Below are 27,036 nucleotides of genomic sequence, written 5' to 3' on the forward strand. Positions count from 1 at the left end.
TCAGAGGGTGTAATGATTTGCAAAGCATGAGAAATGAAGTCTTCCTTCGTTACATTGTGAATGTAAGCTGATTTGCATATAAATTGAACCTGTCAAGTGTACTAATATCAATCAAAGAGCTGTGAAAATAAAACTGAAGTTGCAAATAAATCATTCATTTATGTGAATGTTGCTGTTCATTTTATTTATTTTTTCCAAAGCAGTTTGAAAAAGCCAGACGCTGACAAATTAGATACTTGGGGTTAAGCGTGGAAGTCTGAGAGCTTTGGGTTAGCAGTGGCACTTAGAAAAAAGTTACAAGCCAAAAAGCATGAAAACCCACAACCACCAGCCCCTCGTCAGTGTTAAGCCTGCGCAAGCCCTCACTGACCACACTGGCACCTGCTGTCCTGTGTAGGGTGAAGGCCCTGCCTGAGGTAAATTTTCTGTGTCCTGCTGGATGTCTGATTTCTGACCCGACCCATGCCCTTTGAAATGCCAGTGTGTTGGAGCCGCTGTATGGCTACGCAATATTCACCTGACCTACACCAACTGCAGTGATATCCAGGGTCCACCTAATAGGGCCAGTGCAGAAGACTTTGTGCTTGGCTCAAAAATGGTGGGACACACCTTAAGAAAACCTTTTCAGTGTCACCTCTTCAGTAACTTCTCGCTGTCGCTCCACAGGAAAGGAGAGGGGTGATGTCCTTGAACAGCAGCAGTAACACAATATGTGGGGACAGCTAACTTGTCCAGAAATCCCAGATAACGCACTCTAGCCCTGCACCCAGGTTGCAGCTATCTTCTCTCTTTCCGCTCCTTTATTTCTTTCTGGGACAGGCCATGCATAATGCCCCTCCTCCCTTGCAATCAGTTTGTTCAGTTCTCTTCAGCTTTAGCCACTGGACCAGCCTAAACTGAATGTCCCACAAGTGAAAAGTGCTGCCCTTTTGCTACGGTAATTCCCCCTGTACAAGTGCCAATCAGTTAGCGACGGATGGGGCTAATGCAAACAAATGGTTTGGGTTGGGCTGCAGCGAGGCATGGTTAACACAGTTGGAGCCCTGCTAAGATTTCAGCTGTGCAGTCCCAAGGCGCTGTGGTGTGCCCACATGCTGCCATGGGGCAGGCACGGTGTGTGCTAGTTGAGGGACTTACTATGGGGGGCTGCCCCAGCCGAATCCCTGATGGGTCCATCTCTAGAGACTCTTCCAGTCCCAGTTGTTCTGCCAATGCTGGGAGTCCTGTGGCTGTGAGCCTGGAGGGAAGTGCATGAACCGGACAAGCAATAAATGAAGAGAAGGGGATGGTAGATACTAAGGGGATATATTATGCACAAGGAGAGGCAGCATTTGCTGCACAGTCCTGCAAACCACCCAGCACCAAGCATACATCTTGATACACCCTTGGGAGTTACCCTCTTCCCTCTATCCAGCTGGGTCTGACAACACCGGGTCAAGGCCTGCTGTGAAGTGCTGTGTGGGCTCTCAGTGCCAGACCTGTGTCCCCCGTTGTGCTTTGTGGCTTCCTCTGACAGCCTTGCCTCCCTGTGTGAGCTCGTGGTGATGCCTTGGGTGGTCTGAGTCCTCCTGCAGGTGCCTGTGCCTGGAGCAGTGACATACAGACAGCCCTTGCTTTCATCCCAGCTGGGCAACGGAGGAAGCCTCATGCAGCGGAGACATTTCACTCACTGGTTTGCAACAGTCCAAAGCAGCCATGAAGTGGTACTGGGGGGGAGAGCAACACTTCATAGCCGCTCAGCACTTGCCTTGATCTAATGGGAGAGAGAAGTGGCTGCAGCTGGATGGGCGAGACCTCAAAGCAGCAGCAGTTTGTGCAGGGGCAGGCAGGAGAACAGGCACAGTGGTGGTGGAGGTGACCGGCCTGGTAAGCCACGCTGGGGAGACAGAAGCTGTTTCAGGCTGCTTTCCAGCTTGTGTGCAGGGCTGAGACAAGTCAGAGTCCAGCAGTGGCGGGCCAGCCCTGGGGCAGCTCCAAAGATGGATGGTTCTAGAAATTGCACAGGAGCATTTGTAGCGCCTCCGAGCTTTATTGAAATCCCTGGTGGCTCATGTGTGGACTTTTAAAACGACCCCAGCCCTACAGCTGCTAACATCTCGGAGTCAGCCTGCTCTCTGGTCCCTGGAGGATGTCAGGAATTCCTCTGCGACTCCATCTCACGACACCCAGTTTTGGCACACTGCAGGTATTTTGGCTCAGTGTGTGCATAGCAACCAGGGCTGGACACAAGCAGCAGTGTTGGGGAGACCCTTACAGCTGCTGTTCTCCCCCATGGCCCAGGGCACACATGCCCTGCAAGGCACACGGATTACAGGGACGGTCTGAGCCCCTTTTGCTCTCAGTTTGCTGAATCTGCACCTGACTGAAGGCTGCAGGCTAAACTAGGGTCTGGGGAAATGAGCACAAATGTTTCTGCAGATGTTGCTCTTGCCAGCAGGATTTTGCTGTCTCAGAGCTCTTGTGTCCTGAGAGACCCACAGACAGACATGCGCAATAGCCTGTTTGCATATCACAAGCAAGCTTCATGCTGAGGCTACTCAAGTTCAGAAAACTGACTGCAAGCAGCAGTCCTCATGCAGGAGAGCAGATCGAACACCCTGCAGTTGCTTACAACACAGTCACAGAGATGTGACAACAAAAGAAAAGGGAGTTTCTCGTTAGTTGATTGTATTAAAGTTCCTGATCTCTGCTTAGCGTGGTACGGTGATGGCACTTGGGCACTGGGCGTCCCTGTCTCAGTGAAGCCATGGTGGTGATGGTGGGCTGAGCAGTGCTCCTCTCACATCACTGGGAATGCGGATGGTAGCAGGCATGAGGTAGGGAAGTGCTACAGCATGCTCCTGTCCTGCTTTCCCCACTAATCCCAGAGGAGGCACAGGGTATTGGGAATTTCTGTGATACAGGCTCCTGGGGTAGCACGCTGCCAGCATGAGACCAGGACATCAGGCACACACTGTAAGCCTTCACAAGCACAATCTGGATTTGGACCGCGGTTTCAGGAGCGCGTTGCTGTGCCTTTGTGGGTTTCTCCATCAGGTTCGCTAAGCTGGTGTCTCTGTGCCATGCTGTGGACAGCTCCTTGCTCAGAGCATTCCTCCATCCAGTGTCCCCATCTCACCTTGACCATCAGCAGTTCATTTCCTCTTCGCAGGGAGCTGCAAAGGCTACGTAACAGGACTGTTTACTGCGTGTTGAATGGGGAACAGCTGGAAGCAGATGATTGCTTGGGTTATTTGCCTGTTGCCTAGACATTTTGTTTGCTTGTTTGAGCCTTGAAAAAATAGGTTTCCAGTTCCTCTGGAGGCTGGTCTGTGTTAAGCCTGTATATTGTGGGCTGCTTTTGAAAACCGGTGTTTTGTAACTTTGCAAATGAGTGTCCTGCTGCTTCAGCGGCAAGACTCCATAAACAAGGCAGTCTTCTCAGAAATTTCCCTGCCACAGAGCCAGTGGGACTAGGGGAGCAGGAGCAGCCAAAACTACATGCTTCTAGCGTCAGAGAAGCAGATATCTCTGAGTGCGGTCCCAGCTGAACCTCTCTCTTGGGTGGATTTAAAGTGGCTGATCGGCTCCTCACGTGGTGTAAAGCAGCATCACTCCATTGCAGTCATAATACTGCGTTTGTAACTGCTCTGTCTGTAACACTTGTACATACTCTCTAACTCCTTACTTTTGGGTGTTTGCTTTCATTCTGAGTGGCTGGACAGTCCTTCGCCCTGTGAGAAAAGCATCTTTTTTCTCTCTGCTGAGCGCAGACGTTTTGGCCGTGGAAAATGGAATTAAATAAGAATAGGCTGGTCAGGAAACAGAGAGGGTGTTGTTGCCAGCTGATACTGGAGAAGTAATATCAGGAAGAACGCAGATTTGGCCAAGGCACTCAAAAGCAGTGCCATGGGTCTAGTCATGAGCCTGGATGTGCAGCAATTGTGCAGCTTTGGGCTGTGGCGGCTGCACTTCCTTTCAAAGCACAGCAAAATGTCTGTCTGACACGGACAAGGGACCAGAATCAGAGGTCCACCTCCTGCTTCAGAAAAATCATCCTTTTAACACCTTGCGTTTCTTTGGAAATCTCTTTATTGAGTACTGACCAGACCGGAGCCTGTTTGATTTGGCAGGCATGGACCAAGGGGAGGGGGGCAGGGGAAAAAAAAAACAACAACACTGCAGCCGATTCATCCCTCCTTGTTTATTCCACCAGAAATAGATTTGGCAGAGTGCACCGGGAATGAACTAATCAGCAGGGAATTAACTGGCATGTTTGTTAAAAGGCAGCAACAACGTGGTGAACAAATTCATGGCTGGATGGCCAGAGGGTTCAAGCAGCCAGAGAGAAGTGCTACATAGTGGAAACTGTGACTAGTGAAAGAAGTTGTACAGCTGTGCTGGAGAGCCAGCAGTCGAGAGCTGCCCTAAGGAACCAGGGGGGCAAAGATATACAGATGTCCTTGCAGACGGAGCTGCTTTCGAGAGGGGCTCCATCGCCCAGGCTCTCCTTCCCATAAGGCTCCCATGTGTGGGGGAGATGGCTAGCTTGCAGGAGTGGGAGGGAGGGGTAGGAGAGGTACAGTTGGAGGAGGCTCCACGGAAAGACTGTGGAAACGCAGAGAGCGGGGAAATGAAGAGGGACACGTCACTCATTGCAAGCTGAAATGCAGAGGGGGTGGTGAGGAGAAGAGGAGCAGGAACACAGAGATTTGGAAGTCTCTTCACAGAAGGACTGGTCTCAAGAGCAAAGGTAAAGCTTGTATGCAATTCTCTGCTTTCTTTCCCAGAAATGTTTTGTTTCTTCCTCTGGGGGAGACATATCCATGCACCTCAGAAAGAGCTTGTTGGGTTAAGGGACTCCAAAGGCACCTGTGGGAAGAGCCAGGGGAGCAAGGAACATGTGCAGACTGACATGGACTTGCAGGTTGGAGGATTGCTACCTACATTTCCAGGAAACAGAGGTGTACAGAGTGAAAGAAGCAGGGAGAAAGGAAGAGTGAGCAAATCCTTAGACAGCCAGACAGGCAGACATGGAGAATGCAAGGTTGGTGGGTGCCTATCCACGGAGAGAGAGGAAACTTCCTAAGAGGAAGCACCAAGCTCTACATGAGAGAGAGCTGGAGATAAGACATATCCTGAAAAAGCAGGTACACCTGGAGAAGAGGCAGAGGGTGGATATTACCTCCTCAAAACCAACAGTACTTTACTAATGTTATGATTTGCAGTAGATGTGTGCTTTGCACCTGGATGCCTTTTTGGGTTTTTTCTTCTTTAGCATCAGTATGCCTGCCTGCTGGCAACAGCATCACCCTAGCTGTCAGTCATCAGGGCTGTCAATCAGATCCTTTTTTCAGCAGGATGGTCAGGCTTTTCAAGGGATTCAGGTGCACTCTGCTTTCACACAACATCCAGGTAGAGAATGAGCAATGTAACTCTTAGTTACATGTAAAAGCACTATTTAACTGAAATATGTTACCGAATTTGAAAAAGCCAAAATATCATCCTTCCTACGTAACCCAAAGCTGGGTGTGCACATGTACCAACATATAGCATTATACCCACACACATATAAACTGAAGAATAATAACATTACAATGGATTTTTAACAAAGACTTTTGAAACGGGTGATATTCTAGTTGTACCACTGTGGCTAGGTTAATATTGTAGGATCTTATTTTTTAAACTACCTTTAGCACTTTTCTTTCCACCATTACATAATACTACAAGCATATGCTAATGTTTATATTACGCTGATTTTTTTTTTTTTTTTTTGCTTGGAGAGCTAACAAATGCCATCCGCTTTGCAAGCAGAGCTTGCAAATCCTTTGGTTGTTCTGGACTCAGAGTCCTGGCAGCTTTCTCCTTTAAAAGCTCAGAGTCTTTTCAGGATCCCATTCTGGGAGCTCTGGGAGAACTGGCATTAACTGAGAAATTGTGTGCAGCTACAATATGGTTTTTTAATGTGAAGCTGTTTTGTTTATAGCACCTTCTTTGACTTTATACATAAACCAGCACATTTTAGTTGGGTATGTGTAATTAACATAACCTTAAAATATTCTTAAAATATTGCATATGGAAATAAAGATAGAGAAATTCCAACAGTCTGCAAAAATACCTTTATTACCTATTGAGATCCTTTGCAAACAGAGAATCTTCAACTCACTTTGAAGTTTAAATATCCGTTAACATGGGAGTGAGCGCTACATTTTACGTATTTATCATGTAGCTGAGATCAAACTCCCTGAATCATTTAAAACTATATTTTATTTTCCTGCAAAAGCCAATATCACTCTTCAGCTTTAGTTTGAAAGTAGCTCGAAAGGAACTTGGGAAAATTATGAGAGGAGAACGGGTCTCAAATGAAAACCACAAAGCTAATTCACTTGCAGTCCAATATTGCAGCAAAAATATCTTCATTTTAGGTATCACTACAGTGACTGCTAACTCTAATCAACAAAATCCTCCTCTCAAAGCAAGCATGGGGTCGAGCTACCACACCAGGGTGCTCATGCACAGCATCAGGAGAGTGTATGCTTTTAGAGCAGTCAGAAGGGCACGGAAAGCTTTCGAGTCCTCAGGATATACAAGGGTCAGGCAAGCTCTGAATCGCCATGCAACATCTCACATGTCTGCAATAGGAATGGTGTGTTCTCCTCAGGCTTCGAGGGAGAGAGGGCTCTCTGAAATCGAGCTGTGTTTGGCATCAGGAGAGGATAACTTGCATAATTCCTCCATATCCTAGCAGGCAGCGCAACCTGTGGGCAGCAGTGAACTCAAGCCATCGCCTGTTTTCCCTCAGTGTGTCGAATTCTGGGGCAGGTACCAGTGAAGTCTCAGTGCTCTGTTGTCATTCCCCACTGCGTGTAGGGACAGAGGAGCACTGGAAATGGAGCATACTGGAGCAGCAAGAAACAGAAAGGCTGAATAGGAGAGGGATACAGAAATAGGAGTTCAAATCTTAGCAGCACTCCTTTGCTTTGGGGTAGGGATTCAGGCTTGGATGGCAGAACTGCTGATCCCGGCAGGGTTGTGCTCAGGGTATTGAGCTAGCAGAGCTCTTTTATCATGTCAGAGAGAGGAACTGAGAGTTTAAAAGACGAAAAAAAAAAGTGTACTAATGAGACAAATATGTCTGTCTTCATTGCTTGCAGATGAAGGGACTGTGCTGTGAATCACTGAGCCTACCCTGCTCCAAGGGGAGAATATGATGTAATTGTCCGACAGAGAGCATGCCATATTATTCTAATTAATAGTAACAATAACAAAGCTACTATGTTATTATTATTATTCTCTGGACTTAAAAAAGGGATTTCATCCAAGGATGTGAGAGAGTTTTTCTTGCTTGTCAATCCGTGTTCTACCCTGACAGTATTTTCTAGTGCAACACTGCAACAGATCTAAAGACATATTTGCAACAAGATTAGGATCTGGTTCCTATTAAAAATGACCTTGCACACTTTTTCTGCTAGAAACCTTGTTAGTGAGTATCAATTGCCTTACACAATTCCACCTAAGAGAGGGAAGATTGCTCAATTTCTGTGTAAGTGTCTGAGGTATGGGAATCTATTTCAAAGATGATTATAACCTGATGTTTACTATGATAATAAGTTACAATAGGCACTCAGGAATGCAGGGAGCAAAGCTACAAAGAAACTGGTCCGTAAGGGGCCCTGCAAATAGGGTGTGTGGGTCTTGTAATTCATTTGGACACCTGATGTTTTAAAAGTGGGGTGGATTTCCAGTATCAGATGTAGGTGGAATTTATCACCACCCTTCTTTTAACAAATACAGAAACATAAAAGCATCTCAGCCCTGGCATAGTGAAATGGGTGGGAGGTGGAAGGAGTAAGGAACGGACAATCTCTCCAGGATGTTTTAAAATGAGCTGGGAAGCCACACTGCATCCTTGTTGTTGGCAGCATTTTCAATTCATTTGCAATTAGAGACGTTGGTGTCTGGTAAGTCCTTTCCCATCATGGAAGATTCAAAAGGCATGTGCAGTGCATAGTCACCAAAAGAAAGAGGAATAAAAAAGGTCTAAAGGCTGGAGTATTTATCTGGAAATGCAGAGAGGCAGAGGAGCTATGGTGTTAATACAAATGGTTTCAAGAAGGTCCATGAAGACCTTTTCATTATGTGCCTCAGTGATATCATCAGACCTTCTTAGAGATCTTCATTTTGGCAGCTCGGAGTTGGGGGGAAGAAGAGGTGTATGTATGTGCGAGATAGGAAAAAGGTAATTTTTTTTTTCCTTTAAATGAATACTGCAATTAGAAGAAGAATACTAAGTACAAAATACACCCTGACAGGTGGAAAGTAATATTTTTAAAGTAGCATGACATTTTCCATCAGTATGGCTATATTCACGCTGCTGTTTTAAATAGATGGAAAAATAAATGCAGTTGCAATTAAAATACACTAGTGATTGAATGCAAGAAAGGTACAAAGTAAAAGGATTTATTTACGTACTGCTTTATCTGCTACAGCTTCTAGTAGGTTTTGAGGTGGCTGAGTTCTTTCCATATGGTTAGGAGATGAGGGCTATATGATATTCCAAAAGCAATGTAATATCCTCATATTTTGCAATGAGGTCTTAGACTTTTGTTGCATGTACCTGAACAGGGGAATAATTCAGATTTTCTGAATGTGTCCACTTCTCACGAGCCCCTCCATCACTGTGGCTACAGATGACTGAAATCATCACTAAAACCCAGGAACTTGGCAATGCATTTTTTCTGTTTGCTATGTGCAATATGTGCATAATTGATATTTCCAGTCAGTTTCTACCAGAACAGCTGTTCATGACATTTAAGAAAAATAAAAAGATCAGATTCAACTCTGACAGACTACTTAATTAATACAAGATAACAAATTAGCATAAGTAAGCTGTGGAGAGACTGATTTATCCTCTCACATTTAGAGATGGTGCTTGTCCAGGAGGGCCTGTAGGTTAGTGTTGACTTCCATTGGCTTGGGAATGAGGTAAACTCAAAGGAAGACAAAGAGCGTAGGTCAATGCTCACAACAGTTCATACACCTCTCTTGCCTACTCTGCAGATTTGCTCAGGAGGAAATGACCCCCTGACACCAGGCCAAGGTGGAGATAGTACTGGGGGGTGGGGTTGCCTTTGAGGGTCCATCACTGGGCAGCATCACAGTGATTGCCACTGGTTAGCGGATCAGATCAAAAAGAACAATTTTTTATTCTGGCCTCTATCAAATCCTTGATGAATTGCTTCACTGGTTTGAACCTTGCTTTCCCTAATTGCAAAGTGGGGATGCAGCTATTTCTGTACCTCATAGGACCTCCTCCTGACATTGGTAGAATATTTATAGCTAAAAGATGCTATCCCAACATGGCTACATAAGAAGCAAAGCTACTTTCCTTGCTGCCACCACTTCATGAAGCATCGCTGTACCACTCAATGGCTTGAAAAAAAAGTAAGGAGGCTGTACTTGTGAAAAGTATAGTCCCTGTGCTTCTGTAAAAGCTAGGCTGAGGAACTTGAACAACATTTTAAAGAAATACATCATCAGAGAGGAATTTGGTGTTGGGGTGACAGGTGGGATGTGGAGAAAGAGTATGAAGAGAGAACTAAAGCAGTTAGCAAGATTTTTTGTCTCCACAGAGCAGGGGGAAGACAAGATCCTACGAACAGCCATCATGGTGGCTTTTCCTCTTTTCCTCCTCTTTGTCGTCTTGCCCTGCAGTAAATCACAGGAGGACTTTCTGGACCAACATCAGAAATGGAACTACAGAGAAGGCGGTAAGAGGTGGTGGTGGTGGATCAGTCTGGGAGGAGTTCAGTAACTCAGAGCTGCAGATCCACCTATTTTGTCCTTGGAGTGAGACACACAGTACTCATTCATGAGTGCTCTTTCTTTATTCTTAGGTAGCTGCTGAGATTTCTGGAGAGAAAAATTGGTTTAGAAATAATGAGCTGGGGTACCCAGTAACAGCAGAAAACTTGGTCACCTGGAGGCAGAGAATTATGCTGTGAGGGAGAGTTATCTGTTTCTTAATTTAGATCCTCCATACATTTAATGTTTGGCATTTTGTTGCAACTCAGTTCAAGTGATGGGGAGTGGAATCAAATTCAGACCACTGGCTCATGTTTTCTTGTTCTGTCACATTGATTTTCCTCTCTTCCATGGATGTCCTGCTAATCTAGCTGACAAGGTCAACATAGAAGGCATCAACAGCATTACCCAAACACTTGAGAAATGGGGAAGTGGCATCTTCTGGCAAATGAAGCACACCTTGCTGAACAACCCAAATGCTTTACTGCCTGAGTTCTCCAGGTAATTCCCTTCATCTGAAGGTGGGATTCAGTCCTCTCCTGGATGCTTCCTTGAGCAGGATTCTTTACCTTTCAGACTGCTTAGGTGTGGGGAGATGAATCCCAGTGTCTTGGTATCTGTTGTGCTAGTAGCTCTGATTACCCTAGTGAACTGAATATTCTGCTGGCTATTTGTTGTGAAATATTCCCGGTTGCCATGACTGTATTACAAGAATTATCCCAAAGAAAACGTAGGCTGTCCTCAGCACCTCACTCCTGTGAGAACAGGCTGGAAAAATGAATTGCGCTACAAATCCACACATGGACTTGGCCATGGGGCAGGGAGAAGAAGCTGATTTGGCCTGTGATGTTTATTTCAGTCTCTGTAACACCCAGACCTTAGAAAGTTATTTGCTACTCCATGTTCTCATATTTCCCCCTTTACATTTCAGGAAATATTAATGACTGAGCACACTCACAAAATTTACTTCAATCTCATATTTCCAGAAACAGAGTGGGAAAGGCAATGAAAGAGAGAAGGAGGGAATACTGGGAATTACTAGAAACCAAATACAACTTAAATCAGAATTGTTTGTAAAGCAAGTAGTCCTCTTCTACAACTCAACTTTCTCTTCAGGAAAAAAAAAGTCTGTCCGCAACTGCTACACATTGAACCAGTTGAAGAGGAAAGGCTAGAAGAATAAAATGGCACTAGTCAGATGGTGACACAATTTCTGTACAAACTGAGGTTTTAGGAGGATATAGTTGATAGATTTTGTGTTGGCCTTTGGCATCACGTGGATTTCTCCCTGGCTGCACAGTGATTGTTGTTATTAACACAGAAAACATCACAGCTTTCACACTGCCAGTGCTGAAATTCATTGGTGCCTAAGATTATCAGGGCTGATATTAAGTCATGTATTTGGAAAGCTCCAACTTCAGACCGGAGAGATGAAATGAGATTATTCAGCCATATCATAGGGCTTTGAATTAAGAGTTTGCTGGTAAGGACACAGGGTAGTCCATTAGAAATACTGGGCACTGACAGTAATCCATGGAAATCACTGGCCCAACCGCCATGTCTGCTCCTGGTTAACAGCAAGGCTAATTCAAACTAATTAATATCAAGCAAGATTAGAATGCTCATCAGAGCTTCGTAAAAACCAAAGGAAGACTGAGAGGAAGGCCTCCACAGGGTCAGGGTTACCCCAAACACGTCGGTGCATCACTGCAGCCCTCACCTTGCCAAATCCTGATGTAAAACCTGGCTCTTCCCCTCCCTCATCTCAGGCGTAGGCACAGCCTGGAGTGACCCAGGGGCTCTGCAGTCACAGCTGCACCATGGCACGAAGCAGCCTGCCCTTCATCAGGAAGTCCTCATAAGTGATCCCACAAGCTGCTGCTCTCTTCTTCTCTACCCCTGCTGGTTCCAGCCACGTAGAATGGCTTTCATCTCCTCCCTTAAAGCAGGAGTGCTGTAAAGTGCTTCTGGGAGCTCATAAACCAGCTGTCATTCTGCACCAAGCCAGCTGCGCTTTGGTGGCGATGGAAAGAGCGTGTTGCCCATGCTTATCCTGAAGCTTGTGGTTTCCTGGGTTCACACGGGAGCATCTCAGATGAGTTCCCACCAACTAAGGGTCAGGGTGGCTTAGGAAGCATCTTTTAATGGTTCCTTGCAGCTTCCCCACCAAAAACCACAAGGCCATGGTAAATCATTTTGCCTGTTCAGGAACACTCCTCACACTGAGTTATTCTCCTGTATTACTCTCTCTGTAGTCTCCGCCCTGTCTCCGCGGCTGTGGATAATCTTGTGAGAGAAGTCCAGTCAATAAGGAAAAGGCTAGAAGAACTGAACGAACGCCTCAATGTCATCAGCAAAACCGTCCTTCCCATCCGACTGAACGCTCTGCAGAGCCAGAGGCGTGGAAATACTCAGCTGCGGAGAGTTCCGATGCATAGAAGAAGGCTGTATGCTCGCAGGAGACCTCAGAGGAGTTAAGTCTCTACCAGAAAAAAAGGAATATTTTTTTTTTTCCATCTGCTTAAGCCTTTCTCCATGGGACGCTGCTAGGAAGAATAAAGTAAAGCACATACAAGACAGGTTTACTAAGCAGACCAGAACTTCCGCATTTTGTTGCTGCCTTTCAAACCTAGGTCAGTAGGCTAAATCTGACCCTGTTCTTCAGTGATGGCTGGTTTGCGTCCGAAGAAGAATGAGTTGACAAGCTCAGTCTACTTGAGTGTGAATAACTTCAGGCTATACAGTCATTCTTTCTGCTTACTAGAAGATGCTCTTTCTATAAAGATGAGGTGAATTTCTCTCTCTGTCCTATTTTTACAGCACTCCATCTAACACAGCTGGGGAATTTGATCTTCAAAAGTGCTGAATGCCTCACGAATGCAGAAAGATAGATTAGTGCTTGGCAATTCCAGCTGGGCAGGGAGGGGGAGAGGAAGCTGTGTTTTAAAGTGTGACCTTAACCTATTCTCCATCAGTGCAAAGAATGCCCTGTTCACATGTTCAGAGGGTGGGTAGGGTTGGATAACCTTGGTCTGTACCTCACGTTTCAAGACTGAAGATACGTCAGATTCTACGGACCAAATCTGAATATCTGTCTTCTGCAAAGAGCTTTTTTTTAACTACCTGGTACTGGGCACTCAAAACCTCATTATTCAGCAGATATGTTCAGAATTTCCAGCACTCTGAAAGACATTGCATTGAATTCTGCCAAGACCCTTGGAAATTAGAGGATGTTATTTCAAAACTATTTAGATATCTAATGGCACAGATAGGTGTCTAGAAGGATTTTGAAAATAGCTTGAGAGACAGTTCAGTCCCCAAAATCACAGATAATAATTCAATTGGTGTCTGATTCAGAGTATCTTCTCCACATGCAAGCACTGACCTCCAGACATTTTCCAACATCCTTTAGCACAATTAAGTCCTGTAGAAAAAGAATAACTATGCAACTCAAGGACTTTGGTGCCTCAGGGAGTACCCAAAATACCCCGCCTTCGGCTTGTCTTTGCCTGTGGCTTCCTGATGATAGAACTGGTGATACAAAACAGTGCGGAAATCAAATTATGCACTGAACAGAGGATAGAGTGGGCTTGCTCTTCACGTCTCTAAAGGTAAATTCCCATACAGCACTACAGCAAACTGTGTACCTGGAATCTTTTGAAACATCAGCAAGAGAGTCAGAGAGGAAAATAAACTATTTTTTTAAAGGTCTGGATGAAGCAATTTATGACAGCAAAAATAAAGAATGGATTATGTCTAAATGGTTGTGGGGGAGGCTGGCATGACAATTGTTTTGCAAACACTCTCCAGTCATAAACACTGAGGATGCAGACTAACTATTTAAGCATTCCCAAGGCCTGAGTTTATGGAAAAAAGTTCAGTGACACTACAATAACCTCCAGAGGGAAAGGGGAAAAACTCGTTTCAGATGAAATCTTTCAGAATGAACCAGAAGAAGTAACACAGTCAGTATTTTGGCTGCTACCTGGGAGTTGAGTGGGAGAGGTATGAGGAGTGTGTGCGACAATCTGATAAATATTTCCCAGATGTAAATTCTCTGAGTTTAATTTTTCAGAAAATAATGAAACTCTAACTTGGAAGGTGTCTACTTGGCTTTTGCTTGGGAATTTGTAACACTGCTTAGCTAGACAAGGGAAAAATCAAGCCTGTGAAAAGGCTAATAAAAAGATACAGTTGTGCCTTTGGTGAAGATGTCATCATAGTTTCTCAGAAAATGTATTTTGATCCCAGAATATATTTACCTAAACTACAAGGAATAACAGGAGAGACAGGCCATCTCCTCCTTGTTATTCTTCATTCAGAGCTACTAGGCTGTGCTGTAGCATCAGCTGCATGCTTGCACAGAATGCTGGTCCCTCTGGCGGATGCTTTACACACTTTGCTTGGGGCTGTAGGGTCTGCTGGCCACTTTGGCCTATCTGGAGGAAGCATACAACATAAATGTCAGCTTTCATGTTCATATTTTAGATATAAGCATTTTTTCAGGCAACCTGAAGTTGTATAAAATCAGTCGAGGACTACTTCAGACAGAAAGATGAGACTTCCCTCAGTCACAGACACCTGTAGGTGGAAGGCCAGACAAGATCCATTGATGCTTTTACTTTTTACCTACATGTCCACCACCAGCTTCTGCCAGAGACAGAGGACTGGGCAAGATGGACCTCGGGTCTGACCCAGTCCATGAATTCCTACACCGATATGTGCAAGTTGGTATTTTTGGCAAAATTCTGCAGCTCAAGGCAGAAACTCCTTGGTTTAGAAAAAGAGAACAAATAAGCTGCAGCACGCAATGTATATTAGAATTTTGCAATTTCTTGCATAATGGTGAATAAACCTACTGATATAAATGGTTAATAAATGACTAGATCTGTGGCCTTGTCACCTCTGATAGCAGCCCCTGTCATTCACTCTGTGAAAGTCCACGTCAGGCTCCAGCTCTGCTCCCTGACCTGAACATGGCCTGTTTGATCTGATGACCATGGCCAGCTGCTTTAACTTCTCTATTTGCACCACGCTCTTTCTCTAGATGGAAATGCTTTAATGGCACATTTCTATTGTCATTTTCTCTTTTGCTTTTTAAAAGTATAGTAAAGTTACATATCAGCCTGCTTCCATGCCACTCACCTTCTGTTTGGGGAGGCAGAAGTCCAGCTGAGCAGGCACCTCGAGGTGCCTCTGTGTCATCTGCTTAGGGAGGCTGGTCTGATCCACGACTGCCCCAGTGACTGGTATTTGATTCCTGCCTCCGCTACCCTCTTAAAAAGATCCTGAGCAAGGTATTCTCTCTACCTGGCACTTGTCCTTTAACATGACTTTTGCAACTAAACCCCATTGGTGATCACGAAGGATCTAAGTCCTCCATGTACATGAATATACCCAGCTATATAAGCCGTCTAAGCCACTTGTTGTCTTCATTTACTTATATTTCTGGGAAAGGACCTGGCTGGAGTTTGAAACGGAGTTGACCAGCTAGGCTGTGAACAGAGGTCAGCGGAGGGAGAGCAAATAGCAAGAGCAGCTTCTAAGATCTGCCCTTTACCTAAAGCTCACAATATCCACAGAGCCACGGACCACTGCCTTAAATTCAGGCAGTGCTCCGTGATCTTAAAAATCTCACAATTGCCTTAAAAGAAAGCAATTGCGATGCTCCTCTTTAGCTCTGCTTGTAATTAAAAATAGTAATAAACTCTGTGATTTGCAGTTTCAGGAGAGCTGTGCCCCACCACGCTGTGTATCACGCCCTTTTGTCAGCACTTCCCCTCTCTTGTATTTCATTTCCTTCAGACTTCCTCTCTCCCCCGGCGGAACACCGCCTGCCGCCACGCTTTATTACACTTCGCACTTCTCGGTGTCCTCCGTTACTCCACCCCCGTGCCGCCGTCTTCCCCCCCCTCCACCCTCGGCCACGTCCCACCGACCCCGGCTGTCCCAGCCCCGCGCCCCCTCCCCGCCGCGGCGCAGCCGGCCCTTGGGCGCCCCCTGGGGGCGGTGCGCCGCGCTGCCGGCGGCGGGGCGCGCGCCGGGCCCTCCCACCTCGCCCGAGCCGAGCGGAGTGGAGCGGAGGGGGGACGAGGGCGGCCGAGCCGGGCCGGGCCGGGCCGAGCCGGGCCGGGCCGAGCCGAGCCGAGCCGAGCCGAGCGGCATCATGCTGGGCATGATCAAGAACTCCCTGCTGAGCACGGTGGAGGCATGGCCCTACCGGGTGCTGAGCAAGGGGGAGAAAGTAGGTGGCGGGGCGGTTGGTCGGGCGCGGTTCCCCCGGCGGCGGCCGGGCCGGATGAGGCGCTGCGGGGGGAGCGGGTGTCCTCCGGGCAGCGCTTTGCTCCCGGCCCGTCCTGGCGTCTGGCGGCTTCTCCATCCCCATCGCCTTCCCCAGGAGCAGCTCAGCTACGAGGAGAGGACGTGCGAGGGCGGGCGGTTCGCGGCGGTGGAGGTGGCGGGGAAGCCGTTCGACGAAGCCTCGAAGGAAGGGGTGCTCAAGCTCCTCAAGTACGTCGGAGGAACCAACGACAAGGGTGAGAGACGCTCCCCACCCCGTGGGGCTTGGCGGATGTTCGTGGTTGACCGCCGCTAGCAGAGGCTTGGTGAAAACCAGATGGATGGAGGCGACGGCACGGCGCGCCCGCCTGGGTTGTGGCTCCTGGCACCAGGGGTCTGTGATGGGGACTGCCACTCGCTGGAAAAGTAAACTTACCAAGGGTCAGCCCAGCCAACTCATGCTATGAGTCCACTCCTAAATCATCTCTGTTTTGGGGTAAAATCTCAAAAATTATTTGTTTAAGCAGGAATGGATTACTCTCCAGCTGGGACAGTGTGAGGACAGTCCCACGTATATTTATCGCAGCTCCCTGGGTGAGAGGTAGCTGATAAAATCCAGAGTAACTGGGGCACCTCAGTTCTGTGATGTGCCCTTGTAGGCAGTGAAATCACTTTTATGACCTTGATATTTTATCATATACTCTGGTTATTTTTATTCATGAAAGGGTAATGAATAATGAGCTTGGTTTTTAGTGGTTCTTTGTAATGTTTTATATTGGTGCTTCCAGGTGATTGCCTCCAGTTCTCAACTTACTAAAGTATGCGCATTGGTAATCATCCGTAGCAGGAGGAGAAGACCACAGAGTAGTTCTGAGGCATATACATTTGCTCTCACACCTTTCTCAGGCATCTGCTAGTAGGATTTTTATAGTCTGTACAGGAGTAGGAGCTGGATGCAGAGGGAAGTGGCATTTACAGCAGCATGTTCTGGTAAGGTGATTATCACTGTTGCTGTAGGAGAAAGGGTGCTTTCTATAACATGTCCCACAGAGACAGGTATGGTATCAAAGCATACAAATAAGTTAGAAAGATGGCTTGATTTCAGCTGCTTCTGTGGCTGCCTGATCCTGAGGGTTGGAGGTTCCCTACTGCTGAAAGAAGAAGAGAGGAGAAAAATGTTCTTCAGGGCCACGTGGTACCTCTTGGCAGTCATGAGCAGAAATGCAGCATGCTGTTGCTGGAGTGGTGGACAGCATGGGCCGTCCTGCTGAAAGCCAGAAGAACTCTGAGTTTTGGGGCACTAGGACTTACAGGATGTCTGGAAGCATTTGGAAGGGTTTAGGAGAAAGCTCCTATCACCCAGTATTGGCTATGGGCTCACCACTAAGTGCAGATGATAATTTAAATACTCGTGTAGATATAAATGTGCCACTGACCTACCCTGGAACTATAGACCCTGTTGTGTTAGAGTTGGTTTGTCAGAAGAACAGAGTGCCCCACGAAAACAGGACCATTAATGAAAAGCCATCCAGAGGTCACTTCCAGAGTCCCTGTTTAGTCAGTGGAGAGAGAGGTTTGGCCCTAGCATAGGCCTGATGTGGCTGTTCTGCATGTCTCAGAGGACACCGCTCCCTTGACCAACTATATCAGGAGTTCAGGATGAGGAACCTTCCTAAATTAAAACTAGCTTTTGTGAATCCCCTGTTAATGCTGTGAATTCGCGAGAACCTAGACATCTTTAATAACTACTGTGTGTCTCTGTCAGGGATTGGAATGGGCATGACTGCTCCTGTCTCCATCACTGCTTTTCCTGCTGAAGATGGCTCCTTGCAGCAGAAAGTGAAGGTCTCCCTGCGGATCCCAAGCCAGTTTCAAGACAACCCTCCTTGTCCTAGTGATGAAAGCGTTAAGATTGAAGAGAGACAGGGGATGACCATTTATTCCACGTAAGGAACGCATCCTGGGATTTCCAGTCCCAAGTGCTGAGGTCTCTAGTGTGCTCTGAAGAGCAATGTTCGTTTTACTAGGTGACTTGCTGGACAAAGGCACATGTAGTAGAAGGAGATGGAGGGGTCTTTCTAGATGGAAGATGGGTGTTTTATGTCATTTCTTGTCATTGGTCATGCTGCACCAATTTGGAATATGGATTTTTTTTTGCCTGGGAAAACAAGTGTGGAGGTTAGCTCTGAAAAGCTTTTTGCTTCACCTGGAGAGGTGAAGAGTAGGGGAGGGTGAATATGAAGGTACTGAGTCATTTCTTATCTCTGAAAACTATTGTTTTCCCTACTTTCTGGGATCAAGATGGTTCGTAGTCATGAAGAATGTCATTTGGTGTGGTTTGCATCAAACTACAGGTATCAGCTGAAGCCTCATTTAGATGGACTCGTGCAGAGCCCATAGTGGAAATAAGCAACCAATGCATTGCTTCAAATCACTTTTGAATGTCTTCAGCTGTTGACTGACAACCTGGACTCAAACTAACATCACAACAGCAATAAGCTCTTCACCTTGTACTTAACCTCTTGGATGTTCCCCTGCCTCCTTGCTTAAACTATTTTGGCTGACCCTAAACTGTCTGGCTCCTCCCTTGCCTGCAACTGCTGCCTGGCCTTTGCTGCGGGTGTGGGCCACTTCTGCAAGAACAGGCTGTTTTGTCTCAAACCTTGGGCCATAGGTGGGGTGGTGAGGTGCTGGCTGATGTTGAAACAGTTCCTGTTGTTGAAAGGTCAACATAAAGCAGACCAGTTCCAGCCCACCCCTTTTAAATAGCATTGTGGTCTGTAATTGCTGACGTCTCTGTTCCTGCTCCCCTTTTCCTTGGGCTCACTGGGCTTTGGCTGCGTTTCATGATCTGGCTTCCAGCAGATGGTTGTTCACACCACAGTGAACATGATTGTTGACAACATTGGTGTTAGGACTGCAGGCTGAGCAGACTTGGAGCTCTAGGAAGCTGTTCCTCTGATACAGCGTTGATTCAAAAGGCAGGGCCATTCTGCTGACTGATAATGTGTGGGTCTGTTTGGGGTCTGCCAGTGGATGACTGTACCCTGGCTGTGTGACCCTGGAGACTTAATCTATCACAGACAAAGTGTGCTGCTTCACAAAGAACAGTGCCTGCGTGAGTGCATGTTGGTGGGACCTGGACCAAAATGCATGGCTGAGTATAGTGTGGCTATGTATTGTTCTCTCTCTCTTCCTTTCTGTGCTTTGCCAGGACTGCTTAGCACCTTTCTGTGTTTGGTTTCTTTGCAGGCAGTTTGGTGGCTATGCCAAAGAGGCAGATTATGTGAACTATGCTGCCCAGCTGAAGTCTGCTCTGGGGAGTGAAGCTGCATACCGCAAAGACTTCTACTTCTGCAATGGTTACGACCCCCCCATGAAGCCTTATGGGCGACGCAATGAGGTCTGGTTTGTGAAGGAGTGAGCATCTGGCTCCCAGTGGCGCTGGCTTGCGCTGGTAACCTCCCCATGCTATGTCTCTGTCCTCTTCAAAATAAACTAACAATTTGGAAGAGGCAGAAAACCATCCTTTCCTCCCACCACACCTATGCCTTAGTCTTTTTATGGACCAGCCATTTTAGAAGAACACTGCAGACCCCCCAACAGTCCTGCTGCTTTGTCCAGACCAGGTCCTCAACCACAGGATTCTCCTAATCTCTCAGTGCCTTGCTTTTATCTCCCTCATGCTCCCAGAGTTCAGTGCTGAGACAGTGAAACATACTTAATTAGCAACACTGGTGCCTGACAGGAGTCACGTCCAAGGGCTGGCAGACTGTTAGTCTCACCTCAGGCAGGCAGGGGAACATGACGGAAGTGCATGCAGGGACTTTTTTATTTTCTTGAGCTTGCTGCAGCTGTAAAATACTGCTTTTATCTGTGCCGTTCTAAAAGCAGTCTACAGGGACATGGGCATTGCTACCAACACAGTGCAGTGAAAATAAGCACCCTTTACACTGACTGATAGTGTGCAGGAGAGCAACGCTGCTGTGATCTGACTGAGAAATGTCATTTAGAGGAAGATCCAGGTTTCTGTTTGCAGCTGTCCTTCGTTGTGAGGTGGGACATTTTGGGATGTGTTATGTCCTGATCTCAACTGGCAGCTGGATAATGTGAGTGGAGACCCCGAGATCATTTCCTCACCTCCCTGTTACTTGTGTGTAACACTTCCTTAAAACTAGCCTACACAAAGGCCAAAGCTGAAGTGTGTGTGGTAATCTAATTAAATTAGAAAGATACAGGCTGCTAAAAAAGCAGGTGCCTATTACTTGTGATCCAAGAGTGCATTTGAAGAATGGTGAGCATCTAGTGCAACCACTGTGGGTGCAGATCTTTGAAAAACCTCTCAAGTGGTGTTAGTTTCTGAAGGGCTACTCGGCGCAGCTGTCTTTAAAGGAGGAAGAAAACCTGGCTATTATTGAAAACAGGGATTTGCATGAAATAATGAGTAGCCTTTTGGAAACGTCAACAGTAAGGTGGGTCTTCTTTTAGGAAGACCGGCAATGTTTAACTGTTAGGCATCAAACCAGCATTTTAGCTGTCAGGTTTGCCAGGGAGGCAGAAGGATGCCTGCGGTGGGGACGTGCTCACACACCACGCCACTGTGGGTGCCTGTATAACGCATTACCTACACTAAAAGAGGTGTGCTCCTCTGATGTGAAAGTGCTTCGAAGTTCAGGCACTTTCCAAAAGCCATTTTACCCCTAGGACTGAAAGATTTGTCAGATGGCATCCCACGTTCTGGCCGGTTGAGCTGTTCAACATGCACTTGCTTGCTGAGAACACATCTCAGCAATAAAAGGAGAAAACCTGAGGTTCTGATGTTCTTTCCTTTTATCTCTTGCTGAGCCATATAAGAGCTTTGCTGTGGACCTCACAAGAGTGACCTAAGTGCAAGAGCAGCTAGTTAGGATGGGTAAAAAGAGCAGATACTTAATTTAAAAAAAAAAAAACAAACAAGGGAAGAGCTATTAGCAGCAGTTAGTTGCAGTGCAGAGGAGGAGGAATCAAAAGGGAAATCAAGGCAGACAAAGAGGCTTTTAAGGAGCAAAGGCCCTTCTAAGGCTGTCCCTGAATCCAAAGGGACCTATTCACGTCCCAGATTATTTGTACCTGTGTGGATGAGGAATGGAGGGGCACAGTGCTGCCTTGTTTATGCACACCTGAGTTCATTTTGGAACTTGCGTATACATTGTGGATACAATCCTTTCTGGCTACTGGTGATAAATGTCCTGCAACGATCAAAATCCTGAAATTTCTCCAAATTTCTCCTGTGAAAGCTCAGATGTTAGGAAGACCAATCATAAACCTGGTATGAACAGAGCTGCACATCTCAGCAGCATGTTTTTTTTCTTCATAACATGCGTACACTCTTTCTGAAGAGAGAGCAAGAGCTTCTGACCCAATAGTGAGAGTAATTGTGTCTGTAGGCTCTGTCTGTGCAGCCTTGCTACTGGCTTTTTACATGCAGTAGGAAGGGTACAGTTTCATAAATTGTGCTGATCTTGTTGTCTGAAAAGCGGATTCTTTTACCCGGTGTGCAATAAGCCAGTTCTCGCACACTCAGGAGAGATACAGTTTTATTTGGGCCTGGGTGCTCAGTGGACTTTCCACAAATCAAGCACACCCAAAGGCCAGCCTCTTCCTTACATTTATACATTAAATTCATGCATATTTACCTATCTAATACATATTTGTTCTGACCTACATAAGTTGTGCAACTACGCGGCGTCATTCTTCTTGGCTCCTTTTCAGACCTTTCTGCGCATGTCTTCCTCCTTTTTGGGGGTCTCTGGTGGTCTGCGGTGGTCCTCCCGGATGAAGTACCCTAACTCCTTTTATCCATATATGGTCACATGTCACCTAAGGACAACTTAAGGCTACTTTCTGTTGCCAACTTTCTTTTGTTCCTTCAGGAAGGAGAATTTGTCTTTGATTAATCGGATAGTGTAGATGGCCAAGATATTCTGTCTCTAAACTTAGGTTAAACATTAACGTGATTCTGGTTATGCACTATTTGATTAGAGAAACGCTACTTAAACACAACCAATACCTCTTCTTTCCAAGGGAAGAACTTGTTCTATTACAATATCAGAATTTTATGCAAACCGAATTGCCTTTGCTGTACACACAAAGATGCCTGTGTTCTGTCTGCATTTTCTAGAGTTTTTGCATAAATTAAAAAAAAAATACTGTGATTTGCAATTTTTGTGCTGATCATTGACTTTGTGAGCTCAAGTGGGAGTTGTTGATTTGAAAGACTTTAGGTTGCCAGTTTATCTTTCTGTTTCGGGTACTAATCGTGTTGCAGCATCTCTAAATAGTCATAATGCTTTTTCCAATAAATTGCTATTTTAGATATGCTAGTGTGGCCCTGCATTATCTGACTGTGCGAGACGGGAGCTGATGGACTAATCTCTTTCTACACTGGTTCCAGCCACTGAGAAGCTTTGACTGATGTATCTGTGTTAATGTAGAAACCAGGGGGCCTGCTCACCTGAGGAAAATTGCGTGTTCACATGCGTGTTCCTGTGGCTGGAGTTCATGGACAGTGTTAGGCAAATATTCATGACTGATTTTCAGCACAACCTACTCTCCGGAAATGTTAGACATACTGTCACATTGAGGTCCATCTGGCTGAGTGCCCTGCTGCCAGTGAGGGACAATAGTGGACACCTGAGACAGATGACAGTGTCATTGCAACTGTGGGCTGATATCTCCTCAAAATATTCCCCTGTCTTTAGTACAGTGTGGCTCAGGGACATTTGCTGTTGTGCTTGGTAGACCCTAATAGACTTTATCCCATGCATTTGTCTAGTTGCTTTTTAGACTAGATAAGCTTACTATCCGTGGAATCCTTTTGTCCTATGGCAAGGAGTTCCTTACGTGTGGAAGGGCAGAAATACTCTGGCTGAGGGTTTCCAGCAAGTTGTCTCTCTGCTCTGTAGGCAGCTGGGTCACCCAGCTTTTTGATACGCTTTCGTTGCTGTGGGTGCATGTTTGTTTGGACAGACAGACTTGGCGTTGATGTTAGAGGGTTTCTAGCGACCTCTTTGTGCTGGGGTCAGGAGTCAAAGGTGTGCTCTGGATTTTGACCCGAGGGCAGCGTGGTCACAGCTGCTTCATTACACGTAACTGACTCCTGAACTGATGTTAAAAAAAGCACTTTTTCTCTGCCCCCTCCAGTATTTGTTCTCCAAGGAATAATAGTGCGGTAGATTGCCTACCGACCTCCTTGCTTCTCTTCTGTGCCTGTGTAGTGCCCTTTTCTGTCTCAAGCAAATGATGAAGCGGGGACTTTTTTGTGCTTTTCTGATGTTCAACAGGAAGTCACGACGTTGGCTGTTGTGTGTGGATTTAAGAAGACCAGGCAGGGGAAACTGGAAGGAGGATATTTGTTCTTGCTTAGGCACCTCGGCGCTGTGGGCGGCTGCCTTGCTGGGTTGTTGGGGTGCGGTGGGTGTGCGCAGTGGAGGCTGCATCGCTGCTGGGGGCCTCTCTCCCATCGCCCCACTTGGTGGGGAAGAACAGCACCACCACGGCTGCCTGCGCTGCCTGCTGGGCTGGACCAGCTTAGTGGGGTAACGGCCTCAGGAATTATCTCTGCCTTCCAGAGACAGGAGTGGCCTTGCTGCTAATTAGCAGCTGGGCAGGTCCCTCCCAGCACGGTGCGGAGCAGTGGTGTGGCGGCGATAGGGCGGCTACAGGAAGGGCCACATTTAAACAGAGCTAAATTCAAAAGCATAAGCTTGATGGGAGTTATACGCATGCTGTGTAGATTTAGCCGTACTGGATATACCAGCTTCCTAAGATGTCCCACTTGTTAGTAACATAATCTGTGAGAGTTTTCCTGCTGACCTCAGTGGTGGCAAACCATATGTATTTATATATACATACATGTGTACCTGTATAAATATGTGTATATGTATGTGTACGTGTATATGGATATGTATATATGTAGTGTATGTATAGGGGCCTCCAGACCCCCTGCTTTGATCTGTTGGTTGGCTTCTGCTGTCACTGAATAACTTGCTAACGCGACCGCAGCCACAGGGCGAACATTTGCAGATCAAGGTTTTAAATCTGCTAGAATGAGAACTTTGAGCTTTGGAAAGAAATGCTTTCTTTTGTAGACACATGCCTAAATATATCTTAACACTGCATTAAGAAGACAACAGCCTTTATAAAAGAGCTAATTGTTTAAGGTGTCCGTATAAATCTGGCCAGACATAATACTCAAGTCACTTTGAGGGGATGGGTGATTTATTGTGAACAAGGAAGTAACATCATCATTTCCCCATTTTCATCAATCACCATGGCAATGGGTGTGTGAGCAGCTATTGTGCTTGTGGTAGCAGATTTTCAGCTTTGCAAGGCTGCCCGAAGGCAACAGGACAGAGGAAGAAGATGGTGGCTCCTAGCTCACATCATCCCTCCTGCTGTAATGACATAAATACCTCTTTTACAATAGCACTCTGAGCAGCAACTCTCTCTTCTGTGACAGCATTTCCGCGACAGCATTTCCGCCACACTGAGCTAAAAAAAAATGCATGTCTTTTAACAGGACCATAAGTAGCTTTGGATGTAGAACGCCTCTATAAAACTGCTTGGCAACATGATTTATTGGAGCAGGATCAGTGGTAAAAGTGGCTTCTCTGACAGTAATGGATGAAACACTTCTAGTGTAGCTACTCTGTCTCTGCTTGGTGTCTATGCCAACAGCAGGCTGGTTTTGTCAGCTCATTCATAATCTCTGCTTTGCTCTCACCACAAGACAGGTTTCAGCCATGGCAGATGCTTTTTTCCTAGTCCTCTATGGGAGATGCTGCAGAAGATGGGTCAGTGCAAATGCTGCTTGATTCCTGAGGTGCTGTCTGTCTAATACCACATCTGTCTAATATCCACATGCCCATGCATAGGTTAGAGTTGAGTGCATGCCGTTCCTGTACCCCTCACTGCTGCCCATCCCCCCGTTTCCATGAGGAGAAACTTGAGCGGAAGGAGCTGTGCTGTTCTCAGGTGGAGACTGAGGTCTGGCTGATGAGCAGCCCAAGGTTCCAGGGCAGCCTCAGACCTATCTTCTATGCAGTCCCAGTGAGAAGACTGGGCTGAGGAGCTGGAATTTTAGGTGTAGATTTTTCAGAAGAACAAAAGGAAGTGAAAGATCCCAGAATCCACATCCTGAAAGATACCACTGGGATTTAGGTGTTTCAGTGTCTTTGAGGATGTGGATTCTCAAGCGTATAGATCAACTCACTGCCATGTGCCAAGCACAGGATCAGGCCAGTGCCTCCTGTTTTACATCCCTTGCAGCTTGGCCTGCATTGTGGACTTAAAAGTCCAACAGCCATGTGCTGCAGCACCCCAAACTGTGTCGTGACTTGCATGACAGCATGGCATTGTGTGTGCAGTGTGACATTGGCAGTGTGACCTGACACTGGAGCTCCCTGTGGGGGGACAGCAGAGCCCATGCCTGTGCTGTGTGGGCAGCTGCACCACCCACCCTGCCCATGCCTGGACTTGGAAGCTAATGGGTTTGGGTCTAAGTGGGAAGTGCCTTCTTCAGCACGTACTTCTGTTATCCCAAGAGAAAAAACGAGAAGCATTGTCATGGCAACTATTCTCCCTTGAGTATTTTTCCAGAGTTTTCCAATATCTCGTTCATTTTTTTTTATATCCCTAGTGTTTAATTTAAGGCCTTTCCTAATTGGAGTCCAAAGAAGTAATTGAAGTGTCTTCTGCCATTAGAAAAAAAGTTCAGTCACGTTCCCACATGGCTGATGAAGTACAAGATCAACAGAATTGAATGTTGCTGTGAGTAAGAGAGGAGAGGATCTGAAATTTGAAATGCATTGTACTCAGACAAATGAAACAAATGAAACCTTTTACCCAAAGCAAAGCATTGAAATAAAAGTAGTGTACAGCATGACAATTTGGGGCACACTTTCCTTCTGGCAGATCTTTCTAGCTGTTTAATCACTGATTGCAGAGTTTCTCAATCCTCTTTATGACTCAGCTTTGCAGGGGAACTTCTTTCCAAATCAACGTGTGCTGTCTAGTTGAAATCTTTTTCATGAACTGTAGTATTATTTAGTCAGGGTATTTTGAAGGGGCTGGTTACTGCAGTGGTGTTTATTTGGGGTAATCAAGTTCATGTGAAACCGTGCCTCTCATTCTCCAGTTCCTTGCTTCCACCTGCACACTGGTAGCCATGCATGGGAAATCCAAACTGAAGGGGGAGGAAAAATCTTGTGGAGGTGTAGGAGTTAGACGGCACTGGTGAGGCCGCTCCTTGAGTACTGTGTTCAGTTTTGGGCCCCTCACTACGAGAAAGACATTGAGTTGCTGGAGCATGTCCAGAGAGGGGCAACGAGGCTGGTGAAGGGTCTAGAGAACAAGTCTTATGAGGAGTGGCTGAGGGAACTGGGGCTGCTTAGTCTGGAGAAGAGGAGGCTGAGGGGGGACCTTACTGCTCTCTACAACTACCTGAAAGGAGGTTGTAGTGAGGCAGCTGTTGGTCTCTTCTTCCAGGTAACTAGCGATAGGATGAGAGGCAATGGCCTCAAGTTGTGTCAGGGGAGGTTTAGATTAGATATTAGGAAAAAGTTCTTTACTGAAAGAGTGGTCAGACATTGGAACAGGCTGCCCAGGGAGGTGGTTGAGTCACCATCCCTGGAGGTGTTCAAAAAATGTACAGATGTGGCACTTCGGGATATGGTTTAGTAGGCATGGTGATGTTGGGTGGATGGTTGGACTTAATAATCTGAGGTTTTTTCCAACCTGTGATTCTATGATTCTGTGATTCTGTGATTCTATGAATGTTGATGCCCTGGTTGTGCTGTCTCAGGGGAGGGTGGTATGAGGGTGGGTCCGTTAAACATAGCACCTTGGGTGCCCCATAACTCGTGTGCTTTGCCTTGGCAGATGTTGGTGGGGAAGGGGAGACAGCCAAACCCCTTGTGATAAGGGTTTATGCTG

At 46.3% G+C, this 27,036-nt stretch overlaps 1 protein-coding gene across 1 annotated transcript; it reads left to right on the top strand.

Annotated features, from left to right (window-relative positions):
- The first annotated feature begins 15,836 nt into the window (after positions 1–15,836).
- On the top strand, positions 15,837–22,417 carry HEBP1 (heme binding protein 1). Its single transcript, XM_075428356.1, has 4 exons — positions 15,837–16,027; positions 16,181–16,319; positions 17,828–18,008; positions 19,315–22,417. Exons 1-4 carry the CDS (start codon positions 15,950–15,952, stop codon positions 19,484–19,486), a joined length of 570 nt encoding a protein of 189 aa, XP_075284471.1. The 5' UTR covers positions 15,837–15,949; the 3' UTR covers positions 19,487–22,417.
- The last annotated feature ends 4,619 nt before the right edge of the window (positions 22,418–27,036 follow it).

Source organism: Opisthocomus hoazin, chromosome 8 (genome assembly GCF_030867145.1).
Source record: "Opisthocomus hoazin isolate bOpiHoa1 chromosome 8, bOpiHoa1.hap1, whole genome shotgun sequence".
NCBI lineage: Eukaryota > Metazoa > Chordata > Aves > Opisthocomiformes > Opisthocomidae > Opisthocomus > Opisthocomus hoazin.

Excerpts from the sequence above, each read along its gene's own strand:
- HEBP1 (XM_075428356.1), top strand. The coding sequence starts at position 15,950 with ATGCTGGGCATGATCAAGAACTCCCTGCTGAGCACGGTGGAGGCATGG. Across the intron at positions 16,320-17,827 it reads CGGAGGAACCAACGACAAGG|GGATTGGAATGGGCATGACT; the intron begins GTGAGAGACGCT and ends TGTCTCTGTCAG. Across the intron at positions 18,009-19,314 it reads GGGATGACCATTTATTCCAC|GCAGTTTGGTGGCTATGCCA; the intron begins GTAAGGAACGCA and ends GTTTCTTTGCAG.